Genomic DNA, 18,097 nt, shown 5'->3' on the forward strand with positions numbered 1-18,097 from the left:
CTGACTCCATGGTAAGATTGGTATAGTGATCCAGGTGTTCACATTTGTCATTGGCTTGGTAACATCTAATTCTAGAACACACTACCAGCATGGGGTTTCTGCCGTGTTTTCTGACAGTCTGCTCTGAGGTATGCACTCACATTTGTGAGCCACTCCAGACAGCATGACAGCAGTGTCAGTCAGCAAGCAAATGGCAGAGCAGGGAAGAGACCCCAGAATCCTGCCAACCAATCTGCTATAACCACTAGTTGGCATTACTGCCTCCCCTACCACATCTTCACCCATACCTTGGAGAAGGCTGACTGAGATGTATGCATTCACAGCTTCTGATGGATAAAATATTTTCCACACCACAACCATAACACTGCCCCCTAGAGATGCCAGTCTCCCATTGCCGTCTTTAACTGCCCTGCCGCAGACACCACTTTACCAAATTATTTCCCCCCATCACTTGTTGTTGTAATTTAGCAAAGAGGTCTATGCAGAAGGGTGAAAGGTGCAGAGTTCAGATTGTGATGAGGTCTGTGGTGTATGGTAATTGTTGTAATAATAAGGGGTGTGCTCAAAGATGGACCAGTAGAGGGTATGCACTGTTCGGTGGCTTAACTTTTCACTTCCTTGCTTTTCTGGGTTTGTGTTGGGAATGTTCTATAGAATTATAGAAAAGAAAGGCTGGAATGGACCTCGAGAAGTTATCTAGTCCTTCCCCCTGCACTGACGCATCTGTGTAGCAACCCACACTGCTTCAAACTGAAGTTTTTTGTGTATTAATTTCCCTGGGTTTTTTAAGACTTAATTGGGGGTGGAGTTGGCCAAGAGGGATCTAGAAATTCAAGTGCTGATGGAGAATATTTTACCCATCAGCAGCTGCATTTGCACCCTCATGTACCAGCAGCTACGTGTGTACCTTTCCCTGCTCTAGAATAGTAAAGTGCATAAGGTTTAATATATGCCCTGCCCCATCCATCAAGTATGTATGCACCCCAGCCTCAATAAGTCAAGTTGGTATGCACAGCACATGAACTTTCAGTTTAGTATGAACAATGACTTTCAATTATCCTATATCTAACATTTTAAAACAACCCAAAACTACTTACTGCACCTGCTCTACTCAAGCTCATCCCTCTACTGAGTGTTGTGCGGTCATTAGAAATGATTTTAGGAGATATTGTACTTCAGTAACTCAGCCAGAGGTTACGGCTCTGTAACAGGAGTGGGTGGGTGAGGTTCTATGGCCTGCAATGTGCAGGAGGTCAGACTGGATGATCATGATGATCCCTTCTGACCTTAAAGTCTATGAGTTTATAATAAAAAGAAGTACTGCCCAGAACAAATTCCAGCTCAAGTCCAAATTCAGAGACTTCCTGTTAAATATTTTTGAAGAGAAACTAAACAAAATTCCAAAGGACAAAAATGAATACTGTGTGACTGCATTTACACTGACTGGGCACCTATTTTTAGAGAGAAAGGAATTCATACCCCTTTTTAAGCTAATTTTAAATGAAACCCCTTACTACAGATTCTCAACTAGGCACCTCCATAACAGGACTGGGACCTCTAGACACCACCACAATATAAATAATAAATATCAACAATAATCAAGTGGAACTGGAATTGCTGCAAATTGCTACTTAGCTGGTAAAATTTGGGGATAAAAATACTAGCCAGATCCAGGTGTTGGATTCATGACCTTGCGATACTGCCATGCCAGTTTGCAACAGGTCTGGAATTTTTTAATGTGTTAAACAATGCATCAGCTCCTATCTGTTTACAGAATAGAATATAGGATACTGCAGTAAAAAATTAGCAGGATCCACCAGGATCCATGTCCTAATCTGGGTCCTTGCAGCACTACGCCATGCTGGTGTCCAGAATGTTGTAGTACAGTAGGAGCAGCTGGGTTTGTTCTGTATTCAGGCAATAGAATTTGTGGGACTGAACACAAAAATCTGCAAGATCCAGCAGTATCCCAGATCCAGGTCTCTGTGGCATTGCAATGCTGGAAAGTTTCCATGGTCTAGAATCTTTTTTTGTTTTGTTGTTGTTGCTTTTGTGTGTGTGCACCCTAATAGGAGTGGGATGTGTTTTGTACTTAGGTTATGGGATTTGGGGGCCTGGGTGCAAAATGGTCCATGTCCCAGATACAGGCCTAGTGTGATTGTGCTGGGCCACACTGGGGTCTGGAATTTATTGGTGCACTAGGATGGGTTGGATTTCTTGTGAATTTAGGGGCATGGGTGCCAGACTCCATGTCCTGGATCTGGGTTTTTGCAGGGCTGTGATCCTGACATTTTGGTGCAGTAAGAGCGGTTGCATGTGTTCTGTCCTGGGGGGATGGAATTGGGGGTTGAGGCACAATCACAAGAAGACTCCATGTTCTAGATCCAGGTCTTTGTGGCACTAGGGTTGCTGGGTCCAGGTTATTTTAGTGCAGTAGGAAGGGGTTGGATGTGTTTTGTATTTAGGCAGTGGAATTTGAGGGGTTGGCTGCAAGGATCGGGTAGGATCCAGGTAGATCCGGCTTTTCCCTTTCTCCTCAGCCCCCTGTGGAAAAGGTGCATAAAAGGACTAGAGCCTCAGCCCCCTGCCTCCCCCGGGGATGCAGCAGGCAGCGCGGGGACTGAGCCGCTCTGTGCTCTGCTGTTTTCCTAGAAACTGATCCGTGTACCTAGAAAATAACAGGAAGGGAAAGCGGGTGGGGGGGAAACACACACACGAAGATCCTGTTTTCGGTCGCTGCCCGAGGAATAATTTGGAGGAGAAGGATCCATATTTCTGCTGCCGCCGAGGCTGCGGCGCCGGGGATGCAGCGCGGCGGGGCGCGGGCGATGTAGCGGGCTCGCCTCGCCCAGGGGCGGCTGCTGCTGCTGCTGCTTTTCGGCCACGCTCTCCCCGCCCGGGGGGAAGAGAGAGGGGGGAAGAATTTCGGCCTTGCCCCCCCCCCCAAAGCCAACCAGGCTGTTGCTGTCTCGCCGGGAGGCCCCGCCGGTAGCGGGAATCGGGATCCCTCCTCGGGGGACTGGTGGGGTTGAGTGCAAGGCCTCCTCCATCCTCCCTCCCCCTGCACACACACACACACACACACACCTCGCCCGCCCGCCTGGGGCCCGTCGCTGCAGCTGCGGCGGCTGCTGCCTTGGCCGGGCTCGCTCGCTCGCACCCCGCGAGGGGCGGCTGGTTGCAGGGGCGCCGCCGGGGAGAGGCGGAGGAGGAGGGAACGCTCCCGATGGCGCGTCCGAGGCCCCGAGAATACAAGGCGGGAGACCTGGTGTTCGCCAAGATGAAAGGCTACCCGCACTGGCCGGCCAGGGTGAGTGAGTAGCGGGGCCGGGGCCGGGGCCGGGGGGGCCGTGCAGGGAGCCCGATCCCCCAGCGCAACCATTTTCCTGCCGCCGCCGCTGCAGCTGCTTCTCCTCAGTCTCTGCCCCTCCTGGGGCGTGTGGCGGCTGCTGGGTCCATTGCAAGCCCTGCAGCCGCCACGGGAACCACAGACACAGCCCCCCCGCCGCCGCCCTCCATCGCTACCCCGGTGGGAGCCTAGCGCTGCTGGGGGGGGGGGGGGGGAGAGGAGAGGGTGTCTGCCCCCCCGGATTATTGTGTGTCTTCGCTTGGATGTGCAGGTTTATCCGCACTCCCCCCTCCCGGCCCGGGAAGAGGAGAGGGGGGAGAATGGATTGTACCTGAATTATTATTATGGGGAGGAAGCATTGGGAATTGGCAGCTCTGCATGCTATTTATTATACGCTCTCACCGCCACGGCCCCCCCCCCCCCCCCGGCCAGCCTTCCCTCCTGCACATTTATAGGCAGTTGCGGAAAAGCTGCCTTTAGCCACAAAATTAAGCCACAGAGAGGGAGAGAGAGAGTGGAACGCGCACAGCCATCAGCAGCAGGCCAGATCTGTGTGTCTCAGCCCAGGAAGTATCTGCTGCATGAGCAGCACACATGGGAAGATGAGCAAGGCCTAGAATTTAGACAACAACTCTGCCGGGTGCCTGATGCACAGACTACACCATGTTTGGGGCTGCAGTGGGCGGAAGAGGCATAGTCTGCTCTAAAGAGATTAGTGCTAGAGATGGACACAATCCTAAAAGATGCAAATTGTTAATTTAGAGGAGAAGTAGGACCACAGGCCTTCATGCTTCTACACACTCCTCTAAATGCAGGCACCTTGGGTTTCATTCGGGGGCTGATCGTGTGGAGAAGTTCTGGGCTTGTGAGTCCGTGACTGGTTTTATTTGGTAGTGGTTTGGGGTGCTGAGTTTTTTATTTGACTGTTTTTATTCCTTTCCCATCTTCGATCATAAACTGGTTTGAAATAACTGAGCTGGAAAAGCATCATGGGTATTTGGCAACCAAATAAGCATCCCAATGTATCTTTAATATCCATGTTCAGTAGAGCTCTAATAATGCAAAGCCGGGCATTCTCAGGGGTGATCTGATACCAAAGCGTATTTACAGCCTTTTCTTCCCCCCTTTTTGGTCACTGTAGTGTACTTTGTTGTGTGAGCTGCCTAGCAGGTATCATTCAGCACGAGTCCATTTTTATTCGTTGTCCCTGCCATCATTCTGGGGGAAATTACAACTCTTCCATGCTACATTCTGATTTCATTCACTGGTAAAAGAAAATCGTTGGTGTCTATGATCGGTGAGAGTTTGAAGATTATAAAGTGTTATATTTGTTCTGCAGGAAAGTACAGGAGAGCAGGATCAAGGCAGAATGGAGTTTACCATTGCCCTTGAGAAAGCAAGGAGAAATGAGCATAGGAAAAGAGTATGTGTAAGTGGTGAAAAGTGGAGCAAGGGGCATCATGAGTGCAGATGAGAAAACAGAAGATGCTGTTGAGCTGTAGACACTATACAAGGAGGGAAAGTATCAGGCTTAAATGAATGATGATAGAGAAGGGAAAGATCTGAGGATACTAAATATTAGAGAACAGAAATAAGGAAGCACACCCAATTGCTTTGGCAGAGCAGGCTGAAATTCATTTGTGAAAAGCCATGTCTAAACTTTATGTTGCATTTGTAATTAATGTCTCTGACCAGCATTTATATTCTTATATGTGGTTGTGATAGCCAACAGCATACTAAAGGTGATGATTCATGTCAGCAGAATGATGGAGTCCATTATAAATCAATTTCTTTCCTACATCAATAATGGTTTAATTTCATTTGAAAATGGATCAGCAGGTGACTGTAACAACTGAGATCATTCCAGCTTTGGGTTTGATCCTGCTGCCATTGGAGTCAATGGAAAAACTCCCATTGACTTTACTGAGAAAAGCTCTCCTCTTCTCACTTGCGTGCAACATCATTCTCCTTGGAGCGCAGTGAAGGCTAGCCTTGTGGCTCTGTCCTCAGGAGGAAAAAGGGTGTGTTGTTAACTTTGTTAGCTCACATATGGTAAGTAATTGAATTCAATGGAAAACAGGATAGGGCTCTTCGTTTCGGTAAACTTTTCTTTCTCAAACACTGCACGCAGATGGGCACATCTTTGATTGTGTGTCCAGTTGGCTAGTCAAAGGTATGTCCCATAAGGTGCGTCTTCACTAGGAAAAAAGGTGTGTTGTTAACTTGTGTTAGCTAACTTGTTTTCGGTAAAAACCCTGGTAAAGACAAAGCCATTTGTCCTTTTAACATGAGGTTTTGCAGGTTGAGGTAAAGGCTCTGCGGGAGCCTAGGGTTTACACTGACCTGCTAATTCATGTTGAAATTACAAACTGCTTTGTGTTCAGTAGGATTTTTACCTCGTGTTAGTTACCATGTGTTAGCTAATGCAAGTTAACAACATACCTTTTTTCCTAGCCAAGACAAGGCCACAGGATTTACACTAATCTTTACTGTGCTCCAAGGATAGTATTGTGGCATGCAAGTGAGGAGAGAAGTAGAGATTTTTGCAGATCAGATGGCAGGTCAGTTCCCCTGATAAACCGAACGCCAGTTATCAAGAGGTTTTGCTTAGGCCAAAGAGCTTTGTATGATCAAAGTCCAGATGTGTGTATACCACAATATACCGTTCATATACAACTTGTATTTTTGATCCTTAAACTCACATATAAAAAATTATATATTTTATTTACTATATATTTACTGGTTTAGTAATCCAAAAACAGTTTCTTTAGTGCTGTATTTAAATAACAATTTAATGTTACAAGGGCCACTCACAGCAGGTGTGTTGAGACTCTGTGGTCCTTGGCAGGAAAGTGCTATAGAAGAGCAAAATAGTTAACTGTATTTAGTGAAGTGGAACAGTATTAAAGCAGGACAGAAAGTGGTTAGTTAGCAAGCTTTGACAGTAAGCTAGCCACTTCTCACTAACATTCTGCACAATGAGAGAAGAGGCGGTAAGTGGCTGATGTGTAGAGAAACCAGTAGGGAACCCTGCCTAAAAATCGATGGCATACTATGGCTATTGAGCTTTAAGAAGCTTGTGATATTGAACATCATCTCACAAATTAATAACTTACGAAGGGCCAAATCCTGCAGTCCTTAGTCAAAACACCCATTGACAGTCACTCAGGTCTTTCCATGCTTTGTTAGAAAGACTTGCTTTACAAAACCCCTGTCTTTTTAAGGCACTTTTGAATACTTGGAACATGAAAGATGCCATTTAAGTTATATTGACCTGAAAGGCTTCTCACTGTTTTGATTTTGCAGTCTTTACTCAAAGACAAAACTCCCATTGGTTTCACTGTAGGCCAGTGAGTAGGGATGGCAGGAACTGGGCCAAAGTCTGTAAGTTTGGTATCCAAGGTGACTTGTGTGAGTGGATCAACTACTATTTTGTGTCAACAGAAAGAGTAGCAGTTTGGTGTAATAAGATGGATAGCACTTTTGATACTCATGTATCCCACCGTGCTTTTCAAAGCCTTGAGATAAATACTAAGTAACCATAGCCCTTGCTCCTGTAAACAAGTGAAGTTCCATTGATGTCACTAGAACTATGCAAATTTATACCAGTTGTGGGTACAGCTTTGACAGTACATTGATTGCATAGGCAGAAGAGGCATTCAGTATGCCAGGAGGAAGCATGTTTGTGTGGTTGAGGTACTAGGTTGAGACTCAGTTCTGGTCTACACTGCCACCGGCAATACTACAGGGAGGTGGATTACCGGTATTGATTGGAGAGCTCATCTGGGATCAATCGCCACGGAGTCAGCAGTGTAGGCATACCCTTAGGAAATATAGATTCGATTCCTAGCTCTGCTAAAGGCTTCCTTTGCGATCTTGGATTACTTAGTCTCTCTGGGCCTCAGTTTATTATCTGTAAAACAGGAACACCACCACTTCCCTACCTAACAAGGGTGTTGTGTCAATAAAGTTATTAACATTTGTGACTTGCTCAGTAACTACCAGGATGAGGGTCATATCATTTCCTAGACTGGTAGAAAAATATTCATTGCACCTTCCAGATATATTCTTCTAGTTCGTTGAGAGGATGCACATTGGCTATTGGTTAGCCACTTAGATGAAAGGAAGAACCTAATAGTGTGTCATAAGGATCAATAGTGTTCATTTCATCAACGGCCCTGAAGAATAATAAGCCATTAGGTGACACAATATTCTGGTGATTAAAAAATAGGAAGGAGATCGTTAATGCAAATGTAAAGAGAGGAACAAAATTCTGAATGGCCTGAATAATGTAGGAGTCTGCCCAGGTAAGTGACTTATGCAGTTCACTGAACAAAATGTAAAATAATGTGGCTTGGGATAAGAGAACCAGATTTGGGTAGATTCAAATAGCTTGTGTAAGGATGGTGAGGTTGGTTTGGAACAGTACAAAAGAGATCTAAACAGGTATTGCAATAAACTTTTATTTGCCACACACAAAAGATTTCAATGCATTTCACTTCTCATTCAGGTGAGAGTATGTCCCTTAGAGTGATGATGTTATACTAGCTAATTGCCAATAACTGAAGCTTACAGTCTCATGGGAATCTGAATTTCTTCACTTCTCTGTCCTTCTTCCTTATAATTCCTTCCTACTGCTTTATACTGACGTTCCCTTGTATGTCATATTTGTTAGATATGCTTGACAGCACAAGTTGTGCTGCCTGGTACATAGCTTGCTGCCATGCTTAAAGAAGACAACATTTGCCAGTAATTACCACAAAAAGGTGATCTGAGATATTTATACATATTAAGGAATCAGCGTGTGATCTCCAATATCTCTTTGCAGTAACTGTAGTAAACACTGACATTGGAATGGGACCACTGTCTGTGATATGTTCAGCTGCGGAAATTATTTTAATAAGGTACCAGAGTAGGCTGATAATTTCCATTTTAAAATTATTATGACCCCAAGCCAACAAACCGCTTAAACTCACGTTTAACTTTAAGCACATCAGTAATCCCAATGTGGGATTTAACTTTAAATTAAGCATGTGCTTTGTTGGATTGTTGCCTAGAAGAGTAACACTGTATTAAAGAACCTAAAAAAAAAATTGCTACCAAAACGTGAAATAATTCCCGCAGTTTTAATTTTCATTCATCAATAAAACATTTAGAATCATAGAATATTAGAGTTGGAAGGGACCTCAGGAGGTCATCTAGTCCAACCCCCTGCTCAAAGTAGGACTAACCTCATTTAGGAATACTGTGGGTAAGATTACATGCACAGAAATTTTAGAAACAAACTGGGGCCCTGATCTTGAATTGGGATCCACTAATGCGGACTTCTTCAGAACTTCGCATAGTCACAGGGTCCTCACTACTGGATTCCAAGGCAGGACCAGGGCCCCTGTTTGGACACAATAAATTAATATGCTAGATAATTAACAACAACTTACTAAGTCAAATTTCTCCACATGGCAGCTTGAAAATATTATCAGTCCCTCAAACAGTCATAGAAGCAGTGTTCTACATTTTAAAGTACTTGATATTTTAAAGAGGCCATTTGTTTTCTTATTGGACAGAGGACAAGAGGTAAGTTTTCCCTATCTGAGTTCATCCTTTTGGCAAAGAATGACAGACAAAAATCAGTTTAGATCCAGAAAACTTCAAAGAGCCCATCAGAAACAGACAGCAGGTTTCTCTATATTTTCATGCCAAAACCAGTTGCGATCTATGAACTTTTCTGTTTGGCCATTTGGGAACTGTCCAGTCCTTCCCCTTTGCTTAAAGATCACTTGGTGCTTTTCTCCAGCCTTCCCCTGTTGTTGCTCTGGTCTTCTGCTACCATTTTTTGCACTGCTGCTAAATTGAGTCTCTCATATCTCCTCCTCCACCACTCTGAGCCTATTCCTACTTTTCCTCCCTCTCATTATCTATCTGTCACAGGGTACCACTGCTGCTATCCAGCGTATTCCACTGCCTGGCCAGCTTGTGTGGTGTCATGGGCACAAACACACACCAGGGTGTTACCTTTTCACCAACATGTATATTTATTCTTTTCTTACAGAGTAAGAAGTGTAATGCAAGTTTACAGCCAGGGGAGGCTTCCATGCCACCTTCACTCCTCAGCTTAGGCTCATCTTCTGAGCTGTGTGCCTTGTTTTCTGTTCATCCCACTTGTATCCTCCCAACTTACCTAGTTAGCCCAGTGATTACCACCAGATGCTCACAGTCCCCCGACAGAAAGTGTATACTTGACTTCAATTAAGCCTGTACTCTTCCCAGTGCTGCAGCAAACCCAGTGACCAGGGTGCTACTAGTAATACGCTGTCACACACCTACCCACTTATTTCATCTGAGGCCTTTTCTTGCTTTTGGAAGAGGTCTTCTTTACTGCCTGTGCCCTACCCTCTTTCTGGAGTTGGGTTTCCACTAGGGATTTTTGTTCCCTTTGCAACTGTCTTTCCTTCCATGGACCACTGGTGAGGGTCTCCTGCCTTCTACCCACGAAAAGTACACTTTGCGGGTAGAAGTTTTCTCCACATCTCCACCTCGGCCCATTGGTCATTGCACCAGGCACACCTCACTGATCTTTCCTCCAGTTTACTTCATGGCTTATATCTATCCACATGAATTGTCCTTCTAGAGCCACAGTCTCAGGATCCCTCTCTTCCCCTGACTGATCTTGGACGGGGTTTGGGGCCATCAGGGTAGGTTCACTTGTCAGGACCCCTGCCTCCACCTTTTCAGCTTGTTTTCCATCCTGAGCCTTGCCCAGGGCTTGTTCCTCATGGGAGTTAGCTGAGCTGCTGCCCTCCTTCTCCCCTTGGTGTCCTTGATTTAGCACTCCCCTTCTCAACTTTTCCTCCTCCCCTCAAGTCCTCCAGTGGTTTTGTCAATGCTTTTTACATAAAGGGAATGAGGTCCAGTCTGTTCTTAACGGTGCCAAGTAAGGCAAAGACTTTACTATCCCCACTTACTGCCATCTGAACTTTCCTTCTACTTCCAGGAAGATAACCGCCCTGGGGTAAGTGCTCTTTTCCCCTTATGTACAATGAATAGTTATCATTGCCCGCATCCTGTCGGCACTGCAGCCTAATTGGGGCGCGACGTACAAGGGAACCCATTGCTGCTGAATCCATAACACCCCTTGTCATTCTTCAGTCTACTTCAACAGGAATCATTCTTATCCCAGGTCCCCCTTTTACACCTGTCCACCCACAGAACTCCATGAACTCATGGTCCATGTAGAGGTAGTCTCTCTCTGTGTCCTTTGCCCCTGCACTGGTAGCAGACTGATGCGTAGGTGGCTGGGACACCATAGTTTGCCCATTGCCTTCCCTTCTCATGCTTCGCTGTATGAGGGTCTTCAATTTTCTTCCACTGGCCCTTGGTTATAGGGATATGGAGCTCTTTCTGTGGAAAGTCTGCCTCACCTACTCCTCTGTTAATTTTACCACCACCTCTCACGATTTGGCTGGTGCCTCCAAACTCAGACCTGTGTAGTCTCAGAAAGGCTCTGTGTAAAGTGCTCCAGAATAATGGGGTCCCTTGGGGCCTCAATGTCCTGTCTATCCAGCCACATGCAACCATCAGGTGGCCCAGCTTGACAATTTCTGTGCAAAGGCCCTGGGACGTATCCCTCCATTTCAGTTGGCTGTCCTGAATTTTTGACAGTATTTCTCAGCTGACAGGCTGACCCTGTCCAAAATCACAGCCTTCAGTGTATCCTCATCTTTGGCCTAGTGTGTTCGCTCAGGGCCATAGCGACTGCCTGAGCCTCACTGCAGAGACAAGGGGCTGGCTGACATGCCCATGCGCCCTTGTCTCATCCAGCGCTAGTAGCCACCCGCCCAAAGGGTGGTAAAAAGGCATCAGGGTCATCCCTTGGGGCTGTTGTACATAATCCCAGACCCACAGTTCAATTTCCAATCCCCTCGCCAGAGCTCCCCAGCCTCCACAGGAACTGTTGCTATACCGTGGCCTGTTCCTTAATGAGTGCTTGCAACGTTTGCAGCTGCTCCACCTGCCAACTCAGAAGTGAGTCCATCTCTGCCTGCTGGGTCTTCAGCATCTCCTTTTGTTGTTCCACTAGCCAGCGCAGCATCTCATCCACGGTGCTTGGATCTCCTGCCTTCACAAAGGTTCCTCTCACGTCCCCTTCTCAGCTAAGGGAGTTACTAATCCTGGACAGGCCCCCATGTGTCACAGGGTGCTTCTGCCACTACCCCGCATACTCCACTGCCTGGCCAATTTGCCTGGTCTCATTGTCACAAACACACACTAGGTTTTTATCTTTTCACCCACATGTGTATGTATTCTTTTCTCGCAAATTAACACAGTGTAATGTAGACATACAGCAAGGGAAGACTTCCCTACCTCCTTCACTCCTTGGCCTATGTTCACCTGCTGAGCTGTGCCTTGCTTCCTTTTCCTCCCACATGCCCCATCAGCCCAGTGATTACCACCCAGATTCTCACAATCCCCCAACAGTAAATGTATAATTGGCTTCAGTTAAGCCTGCACTCTCCCTGGTGCTGCAGCAAACCCAGTGACCAGGGTGCTACTAAAAGCTGTTGTCACTTTCAGAATTGTACAAACCATATTCCATGGTAGGCTTTCTCCATTAGTTTCTCATGTAGGATCAATTTGTGCCATGATTTCATGATCAGCTACTAAGCTCTTGCTTTATAAGGTTCTTCTAAAAGTTCTTAGCTTCTGCATGCAATGTTCATATGACTTCAGCTGATGTTTTATGTGTGAAATGTAGTGAGAGAGAAGCCCTTCGTGGAACCCTTTCTTACCTTCAAGGCTTTTTGCACCAAGTTATCACATTTTGCTTAGATAATTTGAATTTAAATTTTATTTGCAGATATTGGAGCAGATGTACGAGGATGCTGTTTTATTGACTTCAGTGGGTCATTGTATTTGTAGTTAATATTGTTAGCTGAATATGTCATGTATTGTTTCCTTCATTTTCTAAAAGCAATAATGAGAAATGTAAGTGTAAATTTCCCTGGTGTTTGGGGTTGTGGGATCTGCTCTAATTTCACACGCTTTTCTTGTGCTGTTTGGAAGCATGTTTTAAAACAGAAAATTCACATAAGGTCATGGCAGAAGGAGTAGTGACTGCTATAATTAAGGTTTAATGTAATTTTCATGATAAACCCAATTTTCCAATTGCTCCTAACTTTTAGCAAACAACTTCCTATGTGGGCTGAAGTGTTTCATGCTTGGACTCAGCCCAGACATGATTGTTCCAGGGAAATTTCACCAAAATAAAAGGAGCTGAACATATTTTGTTTAAACAAGGAATGTTTTTTGTAAATCTGAGTGAGCCTTAAGGAATAGCCAACGGTGAATGATATTGGTTCAATAGTTTTGAAGCCAGGAGAACTAAGTTTTTCTGTTGGATTTCTTTTTCTCCCCCCTCATAACTTTAAAGCTACTGAACCAGTGTTGTTTTGTGGATTTCAGGCCAAACCATTATTGTTTTAAGTAGACACAATCCCTTGGTAATCATGCTTATGCTAGTGGTGAATCTGGCTCCTCACTGAAACTTGCAGTGAATCAGGTTCTCAAAACTATATGTACTCAATTGTAATTCACTGCAGAGAAGTATAAAAATTGTTAGTTTTTATTATAATTGACATATGCTCTATTAATTGATAAATAATGTGTGATGATACTGGCAGAGTATAATTTCTTACAATTTTATGTTTGCATTCAAGCAGCTTTTAGAGACTCCAACTGAGATTAGCCCCCAGAGTACTAGGTACTGTACAAACTGATGTAAACACAGGGAGCAAAGCTAAGTTTGTGCTTTCAACTTTAACTTTGCATTTCCTGGCTAGTGACTACTTGATTTCACAACCTTAATGTTGTGTTACACTAAATGTAGAAAGATGAATGCTAACATATAGAAACATAGGTTTATAATATCTTGCAACAAAATGACTAGTGACAGTAAACACTTTCAAATTATGTGTGACTCTCCTTTGAGGAAAGATCAAAAGGACTTCCTGACCGTGATCTGGATTAATCAGTGATGGAGAAGCAACTCACTTTGGAGACTTAAATCTTGATTTAAACTGTAAGCCCTTTGGAGTAGAGACCTTTCCAATGTGTGGGCTAGCACAGTGGCCTCTCAGTGCAAGTGGAATACACAGAATAAATAGTAAAAACAACAACTAGAAAATACACTATGGGGAACACTGGCGAGATGTTGACTCGAGACCATATTTTTAAATTTAGATGCCTAAGGATGCAGATCGTTCCCAGGTGCTTTTGAAAATTCACTAGGTGCCTATCTGCATCTTTAGCACCAAAATACCTTTACAAATCTAGCCTAGATGATTTAATGGGTCTTTTACATCTCTAACCTCTGTGGGTCTATGAAAAAATATAGTTAGTGACATATACCAAAGATAGAAGCCTAAAACCTAGGTGGTGCACACGGCAGTGGAAGCACACCATTTAACTGTGTACTCCAACAGAGGCAGCATCAACAAAAAAGGCTCCAGTAGTTTGGATGATTCACAAGAGGAGCAACTAGAATAAACAGTATTTTAAAGGAGTCCAAGAAATATTTGGCAGACGAGGTAGTTTCATGAACTAAACCTTCTAAAACTCAAAGGAGGATATGGATCAGGCTCCCTTCATTTCCTACTCTTAGAAAAGGCTCTGCATTACTGGCTTTGGATTTTTTATTTTGTTTTACATAATATTCTGTAACCGTTAGTTCTAAACCTGACACAGAGATTGGAAATAGAGTGCAGATTCATTTCCAGTTTTGCTTTGTTTTTTCTCTTACTGTTTAACAGGGAAGCTGAAGGACATGTATAAACTTGTTTTTTCTTGTGCTGAAAACAAACAAAAATAAAGTAACTAATTAGAATAAATACTACAGCAATATAGCAAAATAGCAAACTTCCATGGTCATGCTGTAATTCCCATTTCCCCATTCCAAAGTCCCACGTCCTCCAGATGATCCTGGGTCAATCCAAATATTATCTTTTGCATTACTGCTGCTCTCAGAAGACACAGAATGTTCTTGGATTTCAGCAAGATTTAGTACTCGTCTCCTAGCCTTTAGGACCTTGCTTAAGTCTGGAAATGCCTTCAGAAGTCAGCATAAAAGATTGGAGACAACATGCTCCAGAGTTATGTTCAGTACAAACCTCCGAGGTCAAAGGGGTATAAGTCTGGAGAATATGTCTCGTGGTTTATGAAAATGTATTTTATCCCTAAATCCCTTTAAATAGCCTCTTACCCCAGAGTGGAAAGAGAATTAGTATACAGCTGCTGCCCTACAAATACAGACGGGAAACAGGTTATTTTGCTTTGTAGCAACATGTAAAAGCCTAGAGAGAAGCTAGCTGCCAGCTTCAGTTTAGCAGCTTGAACTGAAAACACCATGTAACACGAGAGAGAAAAAGCCAAGCCATGAATGTTATACACACCAAGAATTTCCTTAAGACCATCAGTTAATAAAGCAATATGTATATATAATACCCAACCAGAGTGAGCGAGCAGTGAGGGAAGAAGGGGGAGGGGGAAGACAGCTGAACCATGAGATGGAGAAAAGGTGCCAGACTGTAAGGAACTGATTGGGACTGTTGGGAAGCCAGTGATGCTAATCATAAAACGATGTTTGAACCCACGAAGCCAATACACTTGCATTCACTCCTAAGACTTGGTAAGACGTGTCTACTTACAAATGCAATTTTATAGCAGAAAAAACCCACTGAGGAAGTGGGTAAAAGAAATTTTAAGACCGAGACACTTCATGCAAACAATTTTTGGGAAGCGAACCCATATCAGAGTGTGTTTTTACATTTTCCAAAAATAATTACATATTAGCTACGACCAGCAAACAAAGGCCTTGATCCTACAGACACTTATGCATTAACTTAGCTGGGACTACTCACATGCTTAAATTTAAGCATATGCCTAAATGTTTTCAGGGTCAGGGCCAAAGTGATGGAGTAGCATGTATTAGGAACTGCAAGAGATTGTCAAAAACCTGAGAACGTATTGCCAACTAGTGCGGGAAGGGGAAAAGCAAGCAAGCAATAGTACTTGGGAAATGTATGGGAACACATCAGCAACCGACAGATTTAGATACCACGTTATGGGGCAATGGGCTCTCAGCCTACCAAAAGGCACAGCTAACTTTCAGCTCTCATTAGGGATCTGTGGCCACAGTGTAGCAAGTTAAACAGAGAAGCGTGCAAGGGACACACAAGGTACAATCTCAGTAGGCAAAATTCTTTCTTCAGTTCCCCCCATGAAGCGCCAGTGAAGTCAATGAGATTGTACAGGTAGCTTTATGGGTGAGTGCTCCTGGCCTGAGGACTGGCGTTCTTAGGCTGTCTCTTTTCTATACATCCCCAGTTATCTGTAACCAAGACTGATTACTACGTGTTTTTCCTTTCAGAGAGTTCTCGGAGGATGTTATTGGGCAATTGCACTTTTGCCCCAGAGGCTCTCTTGTGATGAGTTCCACATGGGCTCTTTTCTGTCCCCGGTCCTGCTCTACACAAGAGGCCAGCTGGAAAGACAGTGAGACGATTTGGGCTGACAGATATTTGCACAGCGAGCAGCTCTGATTCCTTTGAATCACACCAGGACAGTGCAGTCACTCTGCTTTCAGTCATTCACCGATTGAGGGCCTTAAATGAGAACAAGTGAGCTGAAAGGTTCCGTTCAGAAAAGATAGAAGAGATGCTAATGGGCTGAAGGGTGTCCTATTCCACTGAAGAGATCCACACACTGGCCCTGGATAATTGGTAAGCACTAGCTGCTTTGCATTGCTCTGGTGACACGCAGCAGCCATCACTCATCTTAGCTGGGCAGGTAAGGCAGGTTTGCAGCTGTTCTATGTCACTGGACCAACACAAAGCATGCAGAGTGTTCTGGGGAATCATGGACACCTTGGTTTTATTAACGGTCACAACAGGGGTTTGTGCCTGGATCTCTGGCTGCTTATGGACTGAACAACAGTGAGCAGCTTTTTGTTGCCTTTTGTTTTCATGAATACCTTGCACTTTAGTGCTACAGTCTGTGGGATGGACTTTCAAGGTCTCTGTTGTTAGTATTAGCCAGGACATAGTAAAGCTTCCCCAGTATAAATAGCAGGGGTATTGTTTTAAGAAAGTAAAATCCATTCATAAATACGTATAAATCCTAACCAAAAATGAGAGTTCAAGTGTGAAAGTGCTTTGAGTCAGACACACCCATGTCTGGTTAAATAGGACCCTACACAGGTGTAACACAAGGCTGGAGATGATAATAAGCTAAGAAAAACAGTAATTGTGGGAGAAGGGCTGCAAATGAATCTTGAGGCGCTAGGAGAAGGTTAGACCTAACGTTACCTATAAATTGGTTTGTGAGGCCATTTGGGGAAAACTCTAGACACAGAGACATGATGCTCCCAGGAAGCTTAGCTCTCTGCCTTACAGGGGAGGTATGATTCATCCCCTCCCTTCAGTTTATACCAGTGGTCCCCAAACTTTTTTGGTCTTACCCTTACCCAGTCTGCACCCCCCAGAAGCTGGGAGCCGCTCTTGGCTGAAAGCAGGACTGCAGGCAGGGCCCAGGTCACAGCTGGGGGCCGGGAATGCGACTATGGGCCCGGAGTGGGAGTGGGACCAGGAGCTGAAGGCAAAGCAGGGCTGGGTGGCACTCTCTCTCAGTCCCATGTGGGGGCTGGCTTGGGCCATGCCGCACCCCCCCAATGTTCTTCTGATTATCAGTCCCTCCAGTCCCTGCATTGCTTTTGCTCCTTCTCTGTAAATTCCCTTCAGTTCAGAGTGGTGCACAGAACTGGAGCACTGTACTAGGTGTGGTAACAGCAAGGCCACAGACAGCGTGATTGTTGCCTCCCTGTTGGGATCTACTTGTGTGCCTGTCCAGGGTGAGAGTCATGGGCTGCTCTGCCTAGCAGCTGTAGGCCACAGTAATGTGGCCCAACGGCAAGAGTCCAGGGCCGCTCTGGCTAGCAGCCTTCGTTCCAAGGTGGGATAGGGGATCTCAGGCTAACCCCACTGCACCAGGTTTTGAGTCAGGGCCCTACAAAGCAGTAGGTCATGTACATGGCCTAGGTCTGGTACCCTTACTCACGCTCCCTGGGTCGCTTCCTACCCCTGTTCCTTGTACCTCCATCGGTGCCACAGCTCAGTCTTGGGATCCCCCCTGGCTTCCTCCCCAGTTCATCTCTGGAGCCCCGGGCGACAGAGTCGTTGCCCTCAGCTCCCGTGGTCAATGGGCTTCCGGCAGCTTGGCTATAATGCTTGGTTCTGGCAGCTTGGAGACTCGGTGGCTTCTCAGCAGGAGGCTGCTACACCAAACTGCTCTCCTCCTCAGTCAGCCCAGACTGAGCTGAGCTGCTCCCTTTTGAATGCTCCCAACAACGGGAGCATGCCCAGCAGAGGTGAGAGTGCGTGGCTTCCTTCATCCAGAGCAGCTCCTTAACCCTCTCCTCACCGGTGTGGGGTTGATACATCCCGTCACCCTCCCTGCTCTGTGACAGGTCATGTGTCTGCTCAAGGACCCAGATTGTGGTGACCTTTTTTGTAGCCATATCATATTGCCAGTTCATATCGAACTTGCACTGCGCTGTCTTCACTCGGCCCCTTTCAGCATTGCTGTTTCCCAGCTATCTCCCTCTCACAGTGTCTGATTGCCTTCACTTTCACTTTTCCAAGCAGAATTTCGATATTTTACTTTCAGCCTACAGTTCTCCAGGACTTTGAGGCTACTCTC

The 18,097-nt window shown here is 45.2% G+C and overlaps 1 protein-coding gene across 2 annotated transcripts in view; it reads left to right on the forward strand.

Annotated features, from left to right (window-relative positions):
- The first annotated feature begins 2,699 nt into the window (after positions 1-2,699).
- The window catches only part of HDGFL3 (HDGF like 3), a 51,152-nt gene continuing 35,754 nt past the window's right edge, over positions 2,700-18,097 (forward strand). The window contains exon 1 of one of the 2 annotated variants that reach the window (XR_010921298.1): positions 2,700-3,310. Coding sequence is in view for 1 of the 2 variants with exons in the window: in XM_067555738.1 (XP_067411839.1) it covers positions 3,227-3,310 (84 nt within the window). In the remaining variant the exon portion in view is untranslated. The remainder of the gene's footprint in view (positions 3,311-18,097) is intronic. The other variant, XM_067555738.1, reaches the window with a different exon arrangement.

Source organism: Emydura macquarii, unplaced genomic scaffold (genome assembly GCF_026122565.2).
Source record: "Emydura macquarii macquarii isolate MOO-44397 ecotype Brisbane River unplaced genomic scaffold, CSIRO-AGI_Emac_v2 contig_1644, whole genome shotgun sequence".
Lineage (NCBI taxonomy): Eukaryota > Metazoa > Chordata > Testudines > Chelidae > Emydura > Emydura macquarii.